The following is a 17,889-nucleotide window of genomic DNA, read 5'->3' on the forward strand; positions in this document are numbered from 1 at the left end:
ACGCAGGCCACAGAAAGGGAAAGAAAACAGGATAAGAAGGCTTTGGCAGGGCAAGCAATATTAAGCAAAAGAGAGACCACCATCCTCAGAATGAACCTGTCTTGCTCTGTCAAGAGATCCAGACTCCTCTCAGAAAGGGAGCACAGTGACTCCAAGATATCAGAAGATGGGACTGTCCATGTTGTTTTATACTGGAATTTTCTTATTATTTCTCTTACAATGTAGATCTCTCCATCAAGCAAGTAGGTTATCAATAATCTACCTTTGGAAATGCATCAACTTTAGAACACATCTTAGATCAGACAAAATGCCTGTAGTATAACTTGAAAATGATCCTAAAGATCAAAACAAAACAGCAGGGTTTCTGCTAGCTCCCTTTACCTCAATGACAGCAAGATAGCAGTCTTTGGTGTCTGTACACAGGTCAAAGATGTTCCGTTTCACATCAATGGTTGCTGGAAAACAAAATGTGTCAAGACTCAGGATTGGACTACTGCTCTGACCTTAAAACCAGTTTTTCCTCTAAAGGAATTTCAAGGTGATTGCTCCTAAATAGTTCCATAACCTCTTGGCTTTTCAATGAAGAATTACAGAAAAGAATGATCTTAAATATGGAAAACCAAAACATGACAAAACGAACAATGTCTGCCCCTTCAAGCTTACCTATAGGTTTGTAGTCAGTTGCATTAAATGTTCGGAAGGATGATCCAAAAGGGCTTTTCATCCTCTCTTCCATTAAGTCATCCTCATCATCTGCCTGCAACATAGCTAATTGGGAGGAAGGGGGAAAGGGGGCCAAGGAGCAAAATACTTTTAGAAATCAGAAACATCCCCTATTCACAAGTGCAGAAAATATTAATGGACAATCAAGACTTCAGTGAGTTTCTCTGTAGTAAATTCATTCTATCTAATTAGTTCCTTTCAACGTATCCTACTAGCATACCCCGAACAGTATCCTCAACCTTTTATCTAGCTCCCAACAAGTGTTATAACTAAAGGCCAGCAACATCATAAAAGCACAAATGCAACAAGTTCATAAGGATACAGATGGGAAATTAATGCATGAAATGTCTTTCTGTACAAGATGTACTTGTTATCTTCACCCTAAATCAACACTATTTTCATCAATAAACTTTGTCACCATTTGTGCTATCATTTTATCTTTTATGTTACAACCTTCAAATGCTTTCCAATTCATATTTGAGAGATATTTCCAAACCAAAAGGGGAGAGGGGAGAGAAAGGAGAAAAAGAATAATGTAGAGAAGTAAAAAGTTTATTACCTCCATACATCACTGTCCCCGTGTGGTTGAACACAACACGACACTGATCCAGAGCAGGAACTGTGTGTAAAAGATGGAAAGTGCGAAGATCCCACTAGGAGGGAAGTGGTCAAGGATAACTATTTTATACAAAATTTCTTATGTAAACTCATAGAAGAAATTCCAAAATATCTCTTTTTTCCTCTCCTGTTGAGATATGAATGCTTTAAAGGTAATGCTTTAAAGGTAAAGTAAAGAGGCACCTAGGAGGCTCAGTTGGTTAAGCATCAGACTTCAGCTCAGGTCACGATCTTGCAGTTCATGAGTTTGAGCCCTGCATCAGGTTCTGTGCTGACAACTCAGGGCGTGGAGCCTGTCTCAGATTCTGGGTCTCCCTCTCCTCTGCCCCTCCCCTACTCACGCTCTCTCTCTCTCTCTCTCTCTCTCAAAAAAAAAATATATATATATAAAAACATGAAAAAATTTAAAAAGTAAATAAATAAATAAAAGTAAAGTAAAAATGCTTTCAAAGTAAACAAAAGCATATAAAATGCTTATTATCAAGTAACATCCTTGAAAATCTCCTATGGTAGCCTCATATACATGAAAACTACACGAACTCCCTTCATCTCAACAGCATCAATTCACTTTACACTTGTGATTTCTGCAATGCAAAAGTAAAATCCTTCTGAAGATATAAAAGTCAATTTAATACCTGGAGAAGTAAAAGGTAAGAATCTGGTGGTCACTCTTCTCAATACAAAAAAAAACATGCTAATGAAAGTTCACTGGTAATTACCAACCATTGGAGATTAACTAACACTTCAAATCAAAAGAGAGGCACCAAATTATTACCTGTGTGGATACTTTAACAGGGTGTTGGTAGAAAGATAAATTATTTCTGCATCACAAACTAGATAACAAACGGAAAATAAGACATGGGTGTAAAGGATACAATCTCAGTATTAATGATGACCTCCAGCCCATTTGGATGGAAAACGCCACTGATGTTCATGTTGAACTTGTCAAACTTGTGGATGGCTTGTGCAGAGCGGACATCCCAGAGGACGCCATCATTTAAGACAAGATCATCTGTAGGATTAAAGGTGGCACAGTTCCTCTTGTAGTTGTTGGCAAGATCTGGGTTAAACAGAGTCAACAGCTTGTTGCCAGTCTGAATATCATAAATCTTTAGAGAAGAAGGGGTGGGAAGAGAAAAATCAGACCAATCCATCCACTAACAATTCGAAGAGAAGCTGTGTAAAATATCTCTCCATGCTTTCCAAATCCCAACAAAATCACAAAAGCCCTAATACTGTAGAATACCTGGAAAGTATGAAGAGTACACCCATCCAAGCAATGTTTAAGTGCTTTGGTTCCCATTCAAGGTTTGAAAAGTCTCTTTCCCACAAGAAAATGAAAAGAGAGATGGCAATAAGGATAAGAAAACCCTCTTCTACCCCTCCCCCTTTCAAGAAACAGAAAATGTTTCTACAATAGAAACTGAGAAATTAAATTCATATGGATAGACCAATGATTAACCATAGAATACTATTAAAGAGCCACTTTTTGAAGAAAGGCATCAATGACATACCCCTTTCTCCTTAAAAATCTCCCAATACACATATTTTAGCCCTACAATAGTAAAAGTTCCAAATGTACAATGTGCAACCCATACAGAGACCAGATCTTTCCCATCACCTTACACACATGCTGTAGTATTTCCAATCTTTAAAACAAAAAAAAGAATCCTCCTTTAATATAGAAACAATAAGGAGACACAAGAAAACAATCAAATCAAGATCATGAGACAAGACAACTAGCCTGGTCTCTTCAAAAGTCAATGTCATGAAAACTGGAGAAATGGTTCTTGGCTTTAAAACATTAGTAAGACATAACAACCAATGCAATATGTGAATCTTGGCTGGATCCTGGTTCAAAAAACAAAAAACAAAAAACAAAAAACAAAAAGCATTTGAAACCAAACACATCAGGAACAATAGGGAAAACTGAGTATGGAATGGATATTAGATGATACTTGGGAATTACTATAGATTTTCTTTATTTGATAAGAGTATAATTATGTAGTAAAATATCCTTATTGCTAAAATATGCATGCTGTAAGACTTAGAAATAAAATGTGTTTGCAACTTACTTTCAAATGATTCAGAAATACATACATATTAACACAGGAAGAACATATGGTGAAATATTAAACTGATGAATCCAGGTAATAGGTGTATGTACTATTCTTTCAATTTCTCTACATATTTTAACATTTTTAAATGAAAAGTTTGAGAAACCCTCCCTTCACAACCCCATATTCCCACCATTACCCTCAAGCTACTACACCCCACTTTTCTGTTTTTCTGCAAAAAACACTTCAGAAAACTTGTCTCTACTCAGTGTCTCCACTTTCCTGTTCTCTCATGAGAACAGATTTTCACGCCAGTGCACAGAACTAGCTCCTGACGAGGTTAACAAGAAGATCCATATTGTTAAATCAAAGGTAATTCTCAATTCTCATCTTATGAACTCATTAACAGTTTCTGACCAGTTGATCAATTCTTCCTTCAAAGGATCTTCCCCCTTGCCTTCTGGGGCACATCTTTTTCCTGAGGTCTCCTGCTGCCTATTATTTTTGGTCTCCTTCTCAAGTCCCTCCCTCACATGGCAAATTCGAAATATTGGCATATGCCAGGACTCTGTCCCCTCAGTTCTCTTCTCTAGCCTCCTTAACGATTTCATCTAGTCTCATGGCTCTATCAACCCGTGAATAACTCCTATATTTATATCCCCTATCCCAGACCTCTCTTCTGAACTCCCGTTTTGTATATTCAACTACCCATTCCCTACCTGAATGTCTAATAACAAACTTCCTGTGTCCAAAAACCCAGAGCCCGGCTGTATCACTTCTCATCACCTGTACCATGCCCTCCTGGGCCCAGCCCCACTACAGTCCTCACATGTGAGCTGGCCTGACACACTCCTAACTGGAAAGCCTGCTCTTGCTTCTCTCACAGAAACCAGACTCACACTTTAGGAACTTTACATCCCATCATGTGTCCTCTGCTCAGCCTCCAGTGCCTGCATCTCACTCAGAGAAGCCAAAGGTCCTAACAACACCCTATATATAAGATGCTACTATGATATGCGTCACCCATTCCCCCACAACACTGAGCTGAGCTCTTACCCCTCTTCCCTCTCCCACCTCCAAAGGGCTTTTCCCTCGGTCTTAAAACACTTTTCCCCCCAGATATCTGCATGACACTTCCTTCAAAGGGAAAGGTTCCTGGGGTGCCTGGGTGGCTCAGTCAGTTAAGCATCCAACTTCGGCTCAGGTCATGATCTCACAGTACGTGAGTTTGAGCCCTGCACTGGGCTCTCTGCTGTCAACACGGAGCCCAGTTCAGATCTTCTGTCCCCTCTCTTTGCCCTCCCCTGCTTGTGCATGTGCACTCTCAAAAATTAAAAAAAAAAGGGGGGGGGCACCTGGGTGGCTCAGTCGGTTGAGCCTCCAACTTCGGCTCAGGTCATGATCTCACAGTTTGTGAGTTCAAGCCCCGCGTCGGGCTCTGTATTGAAAGCTCAGAGCCTTAAGCCTGTTTCGGATTCTGTGTCTCCCTCTCTCTGTCCCTTCCCCGCTCATGCTCTGTCTCCCAAAGATGAATAAATGTTAAAAAAAAAAAAATTTTTAATAAAAATAAAAAAATTAAAAAAAAAAAAAAACACTCCTTAAACATCACCCTATCAGTGATACTGACCATCCTAGATAAAAGAGAAGTCCCTCACAGCACCATCAAGCACTTCCTAACTTTTACCCTGCTTTCTTTTCCTTGGCAGCACTTACCACCTGACATACCATATATTTGCTTCTCTATTTGTCTCCCCAGTGAGGCTTCATAAAGGCAGGGACTTATATTTCATCTAAAACTTAGTATTTGAAAATAACTGCTGTGCTAATCATACCTTTCTTAAGTTGTCGGATTAGTTCATGTTTGGTCCCACATGGCTTATAACTACTACACTTCTAGATTTTATCTGGAAAGAATATCACTAAGTAATTTCTTGCTGCCCTTAGGACTGCCCTTCAGTCCAGAAGTTTTCATTACAAACAAATGGGCATAATCAGTTTGAAAGCAGTGGATTCTTAAGTACTTACGTGGGCAATGTCTCCTTTTGTACCTATGACTCGATCCTGAGAGTGCTTACTGAACTCAACATAGTGATCTTCTGTGAAGGAATGCCTACAGACAAACAACAAAAGTACTTAAGTGATACACCTTCAGGAAACAGTCACTGAGCCGACAAAATAAACATGATTCTCAGCCTCCTGCCTGACTATACTCATCTGAGGATTCTCAGCAACCAAAGAGGAAAAACTGTATACTTAAGGTTTAAAAAAAAAAAAAAATCCCTCCATCAGTTTAACCAAGCAGATCCAAAAGAATTAATTAATTAGCAGGAATTACTTTGTTAAAAAAAAATGGATAACAAGCCACACGTCTTTGAACATACCCCAGCAAAGAGTACAACTATCATATGTGAACATGAGAAATTACACAGATGTGCCATTTTGGATTAGTGAAGGGTCAGCTGTGTGACGGGACTGGTAAGAATACTTGGTAAGAATATCTCAGAATTAAGGATAAAACCTTATTAAACATGAGCGACAGACAAGGAAGAGAGAAGTTAGCAATAACTCACAGCATTCGTCTTTTCCCAAAAGGCTTCAAGTTGAAGAATCGGATGAAGGGAAATATAAATTAGGTAAATTGTAGAACAGAAAGAGTTGGGTTATAAAAAATACATACATACTTCATATCAAATACTGATTTCATTCCCCAAAGTGCAGACAGAGGCTGGCTCCAAGTAGCAGATGTCAGCAGCAAGGACCCATCCTAAAAGAAGAAGGAGGCCCAAGGTGGGTAGTCACATGCTTATATAAATGCTGTGTGCCTGTAGCATTTTAACATACAAGCTCAAAAATTATTATTGTATTATATAGAAAATAGAAAAACTACGAAGAACCAAGAAGTGTTCGAAACTGCTGGGATTTAAGTATGTGCACATGCAATGTCCTAAAAAAATACCTAAATTTAAGAAAAGACTAACTCCTCCTGAGCTACTAACAAAAAATACAATAGTTCCAAGGGTAGGGGAAGAAAAAAACTTGGAAAGATGTCAAAGATGGTTCCACCTTTCTTAACATTTGGCCATATATCTCAGTCTCCCTCACCTGAAATATCAGTCAAGTGAAAACATTTCTTAGACTTTCTTAGCTAACAACTCTTAGGATTTTTTCAAAAAGAAAGCCCATTAAGGGGCCCCTGGGTGGCTCAGTCGGTTAAGCTTCCGACTGTGGCTCAGGTCATGACTTCGCAATTCGTGGGTTCAAGCCCCCGGAGCCTGCTTTGGATTCTGTGTCTCCCTCTCTCTCTCTGCCCCTCCCCGGCTCACACTCTGTGTGTGTCTCTCTCTCTCTCAAAATAAATAAACATTAAAAAAAAATTTTTTTTTAAATACTTTAAAAAAAAAGAAAGCCCAATAAAGGCTGAGTCTCCTTTACTCTAGTATCAGGAAAACTATCCTTGTCATCTTAACAGTCCTAACTTTTAGAAATAAAGGTGTCAATTCCATCCACAGAATAATACTAATAAACCATGACCCACTAGAACCATATAATGCTTTTTTCCTAAAAACTCACAGTACTTTGAAATTTATTTCTGACACAAAAAGAAAACTTCTGTGATCATAGTTTCCATCTGAGGCAAATTAAAAAAGAAAGGTTCACACACACATACACATACACATACGACTCTTAGAAGAAGGTTGGCAAGCTTTTTTTTACTTAAAGAGCCGAACAGTAAACACATTAGGCTTTGTAAGCCATATGGTCTGTGTCACAACTACTCAACTCTACCATTGTAGCACAGAAGCAGCCACAGACCACACATAAACAGATAGGCATGGCTATGTTCCAATAAAAGTTTATGTACAAATTAACAGCCAGCCCACAAGCCCATAGTTCCCAAATCATCAAAGAAGAATGAATGAGAACCACCTAGGAAGGGACTCTTACCCTGGAAGGTTCAAGATGTGTGATAGCCGAGTTGTGACAGTTATAGCTGGCCTCCTCTTGTCCACTAAACACATTATAGAGCTTCAACTGCCCAGTGCAGGTGCCAAGCATCAGGAACCGCTCCCGTGCTGAGAATGCACAGCAAGTGAAACCACTCTCATCCTCATTGGCTTCCCTGAACACTGAAATAGGACGGAACCTAAGCAAAAAAAAAAAAAAAAAAAAAAAAAAAGAAAGAAAAATCAGAGACAACGCACAAGGACTCCAAAAAAAGAAAACTTTGCTAAAAGGATGAAAGAAAAATTAAAAAAAAAAAAGAGCATTTATGTTTCAAATGGGTTCTCCCAAAATATCATAGTGACCTTCAGTGCTTCCTTTTCATTTTAAGTGAGAGAAAAGGACCTCCACTTCCAAGTTTTAACAATAACAAAAGTCCTCATATTTAAAACTTGTGATCCCCTCATCTTTATGTGAGATTTGTAAAGAATCAGAACAGGAAACAACTGGACCAGCACAAAAACAAGTTTGGGAGTCTAGTTAGGAACGGAATGTTGCATGAGTTCTAGAAAACACACTAGTTGTAACAAGAACACAGAGTATCCTTATCCTAATAATATCCTAACAATAACAATCACATAAGGAACCCCTGGTTGACAAAAGGGGGTACAGTCACATTACTCATGTATTTACACAAAGTGACAATCACTGGTATTTCAGACCAACAAATAGTCCAGCTTTCTGGAATCATCACACTTTGATTTAAATAGAAGAATCATTCCAATTCCCAGGTAGTGAGGTGGCCTCTCCTTACCTGCTAAAGATAAGGTGCCTATCAAAGCATCCGCCATCCACCCCTCCATACTTTGGAAATGATGCCCTGCGGTTTAGCCTTGAGGTAAAGTTTATTGGCGCTTGCCGCCTCTGTTTTGGCTCAGGACACTGATGAGGAGTAAAGAGGGAGAAAGGTGGGCAGGTGGCAACTGGGTTCTTGCAGCGAGCATGCTGCTCTCTAAGATATTCTGTGATGATACTGTCCAGCGTAGGTGGGGAAGGAAGATGTCTGTCCAACTGCTTTTTTATGGCTGGGCTTTGGCTATAGGCGCCATGGTCCGACTTCTGCCGCAACACTCTGATTTTCCTGCCATTGCAGGGTGATGGCCTCTCTCTGATAAAACTGATCCTACCAATCAAGGGGGAATTGCCTGCATAAGATGGGCCAGGCAAGGCTAGTGAACCTTGCGGGGGCCGTGGCTGAGGATGGGCAGTGGGGGCAGGAGGGGCAGTGGCACCCACAGAAGCATGGCTGCCCAGTCGAGTTGCAATGCCATTGGCGATGCGAGGTGTTCGGGGAAGAGAGACAGGAGAAGCAGCAGCAGTGACTGGGGTGAAGGCAGAAGAATGAGAAGCAGCAGTCATGGGCAAGTCAGCCTCTTTCGTCAGCACGGTTGCTGTCTCCCCAAGCCCTTTAGAAATGAGATGGTTACGTATCAACAGAAGCAGCTCTTTCTCAGGGAAGGAAATCCTTGACTGGGCAACAACATCTGCTTTTTGCAGTCGTGCCAGAGACACATCAGTGCCAATGAGAAGAGGCTTTCCTGACACTCGTTCAATGAGCTCAGCAGCATACTTGCAGAACTTGACATGGTCACTGCGCTTGTCCTGCAGCACAGGCTCCTTCATCAACTGCTGGATCTGGCAGCTGCTGAAAAGGGGCAGTTTGCTGATGATCTGCCGGACAGTGCTACTGCGAGAAAGGCCCACTAGGGCCTTGCAGGCCAGAGCCCTTATCTGGTCTGCATCAGTGATGGGCATCTTGATGGATAATAAGGACAGGAGCACCTTGATGCCATTGTTGGACTGAACCACATTCCACATCTTGGCTAGGGTGTGCTCGCTACTTTTCGGAGTCTGAGGCAGCTTTCTCCGAGGAGTTCCAGAGATAAACTTGCCAATACTGGAAATTCGGTTATCCGGGCCACAAACACAATTGATGATAATCTGAAGTGCTGACTTCTGAATTTCAGCATCATGGATAAAGAACTCACCCTCAGCCACTCCCAAAATAATGCTGATACCTATTGGGGAGAAATACAAAACATTTTATATTGTTCTTCAAAAAACTAATAGCCAAATTCAATGATTGTTCCAGAGTCAAAATTTAGACTTCGATTCATTTTGTTCCACCTGAAACTACTGTACCATTTTATTAAAGGACAAGTAACTTTTTGAATAAAATACAATCAGTTCTACTACAATATAGCTTCATGATACAATACTTCATATGCAGTTGTTAAACAGGGGAATGAGGTCAGTATTATGTGGAAGTTACCAGGGTCATGTGCAATTTTTCCTGGGTTAAGGGGAGCAAAAATAGCAGGAATAAGTTAAAACCTTTAGCAGAAAGGAGAAAAACCCTCAGCCTGGCTGCCACAATGGCATCAGGAACCCTTTCTGCTATATATGAAGAAAGTTAAAAACAAGTGGCTGCACCTCAGGCTTTCTCCCCAAAGTGGTACACCCCAAGACCCACAGCCAGTCATACCACTTCCCATGCTCACCTTAGCAGGAGCCCTTACCTGACCTGTTCTTAATACGATACATTTTCCTTTTATTATGTATGATAGCTTCTGTCCATTCTGAGCTGCTTGCCAATTACGGAGTTAGAGCTCAGATTACAAAGTCGCTTTAAGTTTTCTACTGTCTGCCCTAACCCATTTTTCCCATAAACTTTATTTTTGGCATAAGACTCTGCAGAGTACAGGTTTTCAAGAATGAACTTGTACCATCATAGCACATGTATCACTTAGAAAACCTGAGTTCACCAACACAACTGATTCCCTTATATAGGGGCAACTAGGTGGTTCAGTCAGTTAAGATTCCGACTCGGCTCAGGTCATGATCTCGCAGTTCATGAATTCGAGCCCCACGTTGGGCTCTGTGCTGACAGCTCAGAGCCTGGAGCCTGCTTCAGATTGTGTGTCTCCTCTCTCTGTCCCACTCCCACTCGTGCAGTGTGCATGTGTCTCTCTCTCAAAAATAAACAAACATTAAAAATAATAATAAAAACAAATAAAAGTGTATAGCACAACTTAGATGGGATATGGCATTCTCCACTACTACCTTCTGTTCTAATATTGCAAATCAGGTACACAACTACGGCCAGAATTGCAAAAGAAAACAAATCCAGACCAAGCAATCACAAAAATGGAAAGGTACAACCTACCTACAGTGGAGACGGTGGAGCCAGCCTCATCTAGCACATCCACTGATTCTGCCAACTGCAGCTGGATTTTTGGCACAACAGTGAGAATAGCCAGAACATCCAAAGCAAAGCGCACAGTATCATTCCTGGATAGGAAAAACAATTAGTTAAACGGAAACTAGGAGACAGTCAAAACAAAAAAGTTAAACTGAGATACAGAATAGATCAGAACTACTACCTATGTGGCTCTGTCCCTAGCCAAGACATGAAGAGAGCATTTGTAAGTCACCATGACATTACTTTCAAAACAGTGGGGATGGAATTTTCCCCACTGCTAAAATTAAAAACAAAGGATAATCCCCAATGCTGATAAGGATGTATAAGGACAAATGCTCTCAAACTTTTGGTGGGAGTACAAATAGGACCCTCATTTTGAAAAACAATCTAGGGGCGCCTGGGTGGCGCAGTCGGTTAAGCGTCCGACTTCAGCCAGGTCACGATCTCGCGGTCCGTGAGTTCGAGCCCCGCGTCGGGCTCTGGGCTGATGGCTCGGAGCCTGGAGCCTGTTTCCGATTCTGTGTCTCCCTCTCTCTCTGCCCCTCCCCCGTTCATGCTCTGTCTCTCTCTGTCCCAAAAAAATAAACATTAAAAAAAAAAAAAAAAATTTGAAAAACAATCTAGAAATAGGAAACAAGATTCTAAAAATGTGCCTAAGCTTTAGCCCAGGAATTTCACCTGGAAGAATGTGTCCTAAGGAAATAATCAGAAATACAAACAAGGGGCGCCTGGGTGGCTCAGTTGGTTGAGCGACCGACTTCGGCTCAGGTCATGATCTCACGGTTCGTGAGTTCAAGCCCCGCGTTGGGCTCTGTGCTGGCAGCTCGGAGCCTGGAGCCTGCTTCGGATTCTGTGTCTTCCTCTCTCTCTGCCCCTCCCCCACTCATGCTCTGTCTCTCTCTGTCTCAGAAATAAACATTTAAAAAAATTTAAAAAAAAATACAAACAAGCATTTATGTGTTAAGATGTCCATTATCACATCATTTAAAATAACAAAAGAATTATAAAACCTACACAGATAGTAGGAACACATGTGTGTTAAGTTATAGTACACTCATCTGATGAACTATTCTGCAGCTATGGACAACCGTTCTCAAAGAATTCTAAAGGACAAAGGGAGAGGCTCAAAATACAACATTAATAAAATAGAAAACATAAAATTTTAAGTCTGACCATACCAAGTATTGATAAAAAGGCAGAGAAATGAGAATCCTCATATCCTGCTGTTGAGATGAAAATGGTAAAGCAACATCCAATAAAGATGAAATGCAGACACCCTACAATCCAGCTATATACATCATATCCCCAGAGAGACCCCAAAAGGAGGTATGTGGTATCATTCATTTGATAGCAAAAAAGGAAGTAACAAACACTAAATGTCCATCAATAGGGTAATAAACTAATATAGAAACATGTGAATTCAAATAAATATCAACATATATACATCTCAAAAACACAAGGTTGAAAAAAGCAAGTTGCAAAAGATGCATACAGGATAACATATAATTTAAAAACATACAAAGGAGTATTATATTATTGCTTATACACACACATGTGTGTGGTATAAAAATATGAATGGAGAGATATACTCCAAATTCAGAAGACTGGTCACTATGGAGAGGCAGAAAAAGGAATTGAGAAAGAAGCAAATAATGCCACCACATGCCAACACTGCATATTGGGTTGTTATGTTAGTCTCTGTACATTTTGTATATTGAATTATTTCATAAAAAGATGAATTTGGTTAAATTTTATGATCTCAATTAGGTATATTTACACACATTATGGAAAAAAGACTAGAGAAATTAACAGTAGCTGAAAATCATTTCCTTCTCTAAGGATCTGTATATTCTAAACAGAAACAAGTATTTGATTTTTAGAAACAAACTTTTAAAGGACACATTCCCAATATATTTATATTTTCTTTGTAATCAAATATGAATTTGCCACTCAAAAAATGTATTTATAACATTCCTAGTTATCTTCTGAGCTTTCATCATCTTTTCAACACAGTTCAAGTGAACATAATAATCTACTTTAATACTCTAAAACAGTGGTTCTCAGGGCACCTGCATGGCTTGGTCAGTTAAGGGTCCAACTCTTGATACTGGCTCAGATCATGATCTCACAGTCATGAGATCAAGCCTCACGTTGCGCTCACCACAGAGTGTGGAGCCTGCTTGGGATTCTCTCTCTCTGCCCCTCCCCACTCACACTCTCTCAAAATAAATACTTAAAACTTAAATAATAAAAGTAAAACACAGTTCTCCAAGTGTGGTTAGGGGAACCCAGTGATCTCTGAGACCCTTTCAGAAAGTCCCCTGATATAAAAACTATTTTCGGGGGCGCCTGGGTAGCTCAGTTGGTTAAGCATCCTGGTTTCGGCTCAGGTCATCATCTTGAGGTTCATGGGTTCGAGCCCCATATTGGGCACTACGCTGACCATGTGAAGCCTGTGTGGGATCCTCCTTCCCTCTGCCCTCCCTGGCACACGTGCATGCTTTCTTTCTCTCTCTCTCATAAAATAACCTAAAAAATTTTTTTTAATTATTTTCATAATAATACCAGGGTGTTAGTTTCCTTTCTCACTTTCACTCTCTCACAAGTGGCTACTAGAGCTTTCTGAGGCTATGTCATGTGTGATGTCACAAAAGAGTGAATACAGAAGCAAATATGAGATATTAGGCAGACATTTAAAAACCCTGATGAAATCATCTGGTTTTATTCTGGAAACTTTTCATAAAAAATGCTAATGTGTAACGGGGTTAAGATTATTTTTAAGTAAATTCGTAAGTATTTTTACATTTACTCAGTTTTACTTTCTAATTGTTAAATATCAACAGATTTACCACAAAAACAAAAGCTCTTTGGGGTTCTCAATTTTTAATACAATAAAAGGGTCCTGAGACCAAAAAGTTTTAAAATGGCTGCTCCAAAAGTTATCTCCCTAAATTTACTATCCTGGCGTTTCACAAACAAGCCATATGCACCCTAAATAAGGCAGTCTTGTCTTTATGACAATGAATGGATAGGGAAAGAAGGTAAAGAATCACTCTTCATAAACTTTGTTACTGTCTTCTCTTCAGATTCTATCTTTTCCAAAATATAACTTTCTCTGATATCACACTCAAGTAGAACCCACCCAAACTCCTGATTCTATCAGCTGTCCTTTTCTGAGCCTCATCCTGTTGTGCCCTGACTGCTTTTAACTGAATTGTGAAAATCATAAAAGCACAAAATACAGTTTTCTATGAAAGAAGATTATGTGTGGCTGTCAGCCAGTAGAGAGATGTTTAAAGTCTAAGTACCAAAAAAAAAATACTGAACTGCAGTCTCAAGACAGGACTTCAAACCCACCTCTGCAGCTGTGTAAATTACATAACTTCTGTAAGAGCACAGACCTTGATCCCCATCTTTTGTGCAGTATTCATAATCATCAGAACCATATATATAAACAAACATTCTGTAAATTAAAAATATTATCTTCCGGGGGCGCCTGGGTGGCTCAGTCGGGTTAAGTGTCCGACTTCGGCTCACGTCATGATCTCATGGTTCATGGGTTCGAGCCCCTTATCGGGCTCTGTGATGATAGCTCAGAGCCTGAAGCCTGCTTTGGATTCTGTGTCTTCCTCTCTCCCTGCCCCTCCTCTGATCATGCTCTGTCTCTCTCTCTCTCAAAAATAAAGAAAGATTTTTAAAAGTTAAGAAAAAACAGATTATCTTCGTAGGGGCACCTGGATGGCTCAGTCAAGCATCTGACTTCGGCTCAGGTCATGATCTCATGATTCGTGGGTTCGAGCCCCACATCAGGCTCTCTGCTGTCATCGCAGAGCCTGCTTTGGATCCTCTAACTCTCTCTCTCCACCACTCCCCCACTAGTGCATGCACACATGCACACGCACTCTCTCAAAACTAAACATTTAAATTATATATGTATATATATGTGTGTATATACATACGTATATGTATATACGTATGTATATACACATTATCCTCTTTAATCTACTTTCTCAGATTCACACCCAAAATTTCAATTCAGTTCAACAAATGTTTGCTAAGCATACACTATATACAAACCAATATCACCTTAACCAAAAGGCAGAATCTAACTTCATTTAAAACCTCTCTCTAATCCCACCTTGCATAATAGGTCTTCCAATTGCAGGCAATAGAAATAAGCTGCAACAAGAGTTGAACACAAGAAAGTTTCAGGAAGACTTCAGCTGGTTCCCAATATAGTTGCGCTGGACCATACTCTATCAAAAACTCCATCATTTCCACAATCTGTTCATGAGTATATGAACACGCCTATAGGGAGAGATGCATATTATTAAAGAACTCTATTACCTGCTTGCTACCTTCCTCATCACAGCTCAATAGTCAACAAGTTTTGATAAATCTAAGTAATAACAGCTTTCAAATTTCACAATTGAGTCAACAGCCCACATGTGAAATAATGAATATGTTTAATCTTTCACTTATAATTAGACTCATAATACATTTTGCCCGAAAAAAGGTAACAAAATGTTCACAACTTGTTGGTACATATATTTCACAACTTGAAAAAGAAGTACCACATAAAATAACTGGTTTGTTTTCAATTTGTGATTTTTAAAACACATCTTTATTCCAAAACACATCAAGAAAGTTAAAAAATGATACAGAAGTGGAGTAACAGACGTGCCCTTTCAGAAAAAGAATTCCACACAGAAGGAAGCAGGATATCTAGTACTTTTCATAGAAGAAAGCCCTTTTATACACACTTCAGTTCATCTTTTAGTAGCAACTTACAACTAGGAGCAAAACAAGTCCCTGATACATCCATGTTCAAGTATTCTGCCTCTACACAAGGCAAGTATAATCCAACAATGTACATACTGCATAAACTCCATTGATCTCAATGAGTGTTAGGCCCAACAATGCTGTAAGAGTTAACTTTTCCTTTTATGGCAATGTCCTCTCACCTTGTATGGGGGTTGAGGATGGACAAGAATGCCACCCTCAGTCCTCTGAAGTGACTGTTTTACTTGTTCCAATTTAATGGCCAGGTGAGCCTCAAAGTACTTGCGCAAGGCCATGCAGGTATGTTTCCCAGTTTGGCGGCTAGCAAATATTTCATCATCACTCAGAAGTGCACCCTGATCTTCCAAATTTAGAATCTCCAAAGTACTGATCTATTAGGAAAGAGACAAAATGATGGGGGAAAAGGGAAGGAAGGAAAAAACAGAAAGAAAAAAGTAAAAGGAGGAAAAGGATTACAGTAAACTTTCATGCTCAACAAGACTAACAAACATCAAAGCACATTTGTCTATAAAACATGTTAAGAGTTGCCGTATATAAGCAAAACATTAAACAGTTACTGAAAAATTGCATAGCTTGTAATCATGTTGAAAGACATTCAAGCACAAAACCACTGCTTTAAGAAAGATCAAGATTATTAACACAATTCCCCCTATGAGATTACTATATTCAAGGCAAGTCTACAATGGCAGAGTCCTCTAATCGCTTAAGAGAAGTAAAAGACTTCATTCACAAAAAATGATAGCAAAATTCTTCTAGTCAAAAGCTGCTTCTTGGGGAGCATGGCTGGCTCACTTGGTGGAGCAAGTGATTCTTGATCTCAGGGTGGTCAGTTCGAATCCCACATTAGGTGCTGAGATTACTTAAAAATGAAATCTTAAAAAAAAAAAAAAAAGGTTCCTCTCTTCAACACTACTGAAAGGCAGCCAAGACAAGCAAGACCCCTATTCCTCACAAAAAGAAGCCACTGAGAACCTCACCAAATTCACCAGACGACGAAGACCATCATAGCGGTCAAAGAGCTCCAACACAGCCCGGAAGGAGAAGCAAATTGAGAAAAACATGGTAGCATGGCAGCATCCTGAGGCATGAGAACATTCCATTAACCACAGAGTATAGTTCACCACGTCAGACAGAACATTGTGGGGATGCATACAAACCTGCAAAAAATAAAACAGTTTTTAAAAATTTCAGGCAAAGGAACCTTCAAAAAGGGATGAAAAATTCACCACTGTAGCTAGCTATCTGTGCAGAATACAATGATCATCACTAATGCAGTCATTCGGAGTTTAAAACTTAAGTTACAAATGAAATTCTGTAACAATCTATTCCAAACTGAACACCCTAAATTTAGATACTTAAATTTGAGCTATTTACTGAATACCAAATTTTGCAAATATTTACATCCTCTAATGCTCACAGTGCTCAGTTCCATAGGGTATCAGTTCCCACTTAGAAGGTAAGAGGGTGTCTGAATGGTTCAGTTGGTTAAGCATCCAACTCTTTTTTGTTTTAGAGAGAGAGCGCGCGCGCAATCGGGGGAGGGACAAAAAGAGAATCCTAAGCAGGCTCTGCACTGCCAGCATGGAGCCCAATGTGGGGCTCAAACCCACGAACGATGAGATCATGACCTGAGCTGAAATCAAGAGTCAGACACTTAGCCAACTGAGCCACACAAGTGCCCCATAAGCATCCAATTCTTGATTTCAGCTCAGGTCATGATCTCACAGTAGTGAGACTAAGCCCAGAGATGGCTCTGTGCTGGGTGTGGAGCCTGCCTAAGATTTTGTCTCTCTCTGCCCCTCCCCAGCTCACATGTTTTGTCTCACTCTCAAAAAATAAAATAAAATAAAAAAGATGAGAAAGAAGCTCAAAGAGATAAGAGACTATCCATGGGTGATAAAAGTGACTTGAGCCTTCTGATACTAAAGTCTACAAGTTTGTTATCCATCCACTCACTGATTCGTTTCACATACATTTCGATGTCTCCTATGGATCAAAATGTCTCCTATGGATCAATGAATTCTAAAGCATTCCCCAGGTTTACTTTTTTATCTTAGCCATAATTAATTTTGTATACACACCTACAGATTAAGTTACTATTCTCAAAAGAATACATATCTTTGCATAGTATTGATCACAAAAGGGAAAAAAATTAAAACTAAAACATTACTTTATTAACAAATATGCAAAGATGAATCAAGACATAGCTCAAGAAGAATTTACCAACTTCACTCTACCAGAAGAGCCAAAACACACAGAACATTAGAAAAAATATTCCAGGCATGGAAATGATAAGAGCTTCCCTAGGTGTGTCTAGGGACTCACTACTTTTCAAATGTAACTCATTCACATTTTTTTTTTTAAATCACTAAATAAACAAGTCTTAACTGGAAAAACAGAACAACCAGATGGGGAAACTCTGGAGCCCTGAAAACAACGGGAATTATTTTATCTCCACCACACGTTATTTGTTAACACATACAA

The 17,889-nt window shown here is 39.6% G+C and overlaps 1 protein-coding gene across 10 annotated transcripts in view; it reads right to left on the bottom strand.

The window, feature by feature from the left end:
* DCAF1 (DDB1 and CUL4 associated factor 1) overlaps nt 1–17,889 on the bottom strand; it is an 89,389-nt gene that overhangs the window by 27,048 nt on the left and 44,452 nt on the right. For 9 of the 10 annotated variants that reach the window (XR_005781556.1, XR_005781554.1, XR_005781555.1 and 6 more), the window contains exons 10-21: nt 16,383–16,562; nt 15,567–15,776; nt 14,741–14,910; nt 10,567–10,691; nt 8,155–9,418; nt 7,344–7,542; nt 6,080–6,162; nt 5,424–5,508; nt 2,217–2,450; nt 1,283–1,376; nt 664–768; nt 382–455 (exon numbers count right to left, since the gene is read on the bottom strand). Coding sequence is in view for 7 of the 10 variants with exons in the window: in XM_040445504.1 (XP_040301438.1) it covers nt 382–455; nt 664–768; nt 1,283–1,376; nt 2,217–2,450; nt 5,424–5,508; nt 6,080–6,162; nt 7,344–7,542; nt 8,155–9,418; nt 10,567–10,691; nt 14,741–14,910; nt 15,567–15,776; nt 16,383–16,562 (2,823 nt within the window). In the remaining 3 variants the exon portion in view is untranslated. Of the gene's footprint in view, nt 1–381; nt 456–663; nt 769–1,282; nt 1,377–2,216; nt 2,451–5,423; nt 5,509–6,079; nt 6,163–7,343; nt 7,543–8,154; nt 9,419–10,566; nt 10,692–14,740; nt 14,911–15,566; nt 15,777–16,382; nt 16,563–17,889 lie in introns of those variants that run through there. The other variant, XM_040445507.1, reaches the window with a different exon arrangement.

Source organism: Herpailurus yagouaroundi, unplaced genomic scaffold (genome assembly GCF_014898765.1).
Source record: "Herpailurus yagouaroundi ecotype Mexico unplaced genomic scaffold, PumYag 193, whole genome shotgun sequence".
Classification (NCBI taxonomy): Eukaryota; Metazoa; Chordata; class Mammalia; order Carnivora; family Felidae; genus Herpailurus; species Herpailurus yagouaroundi.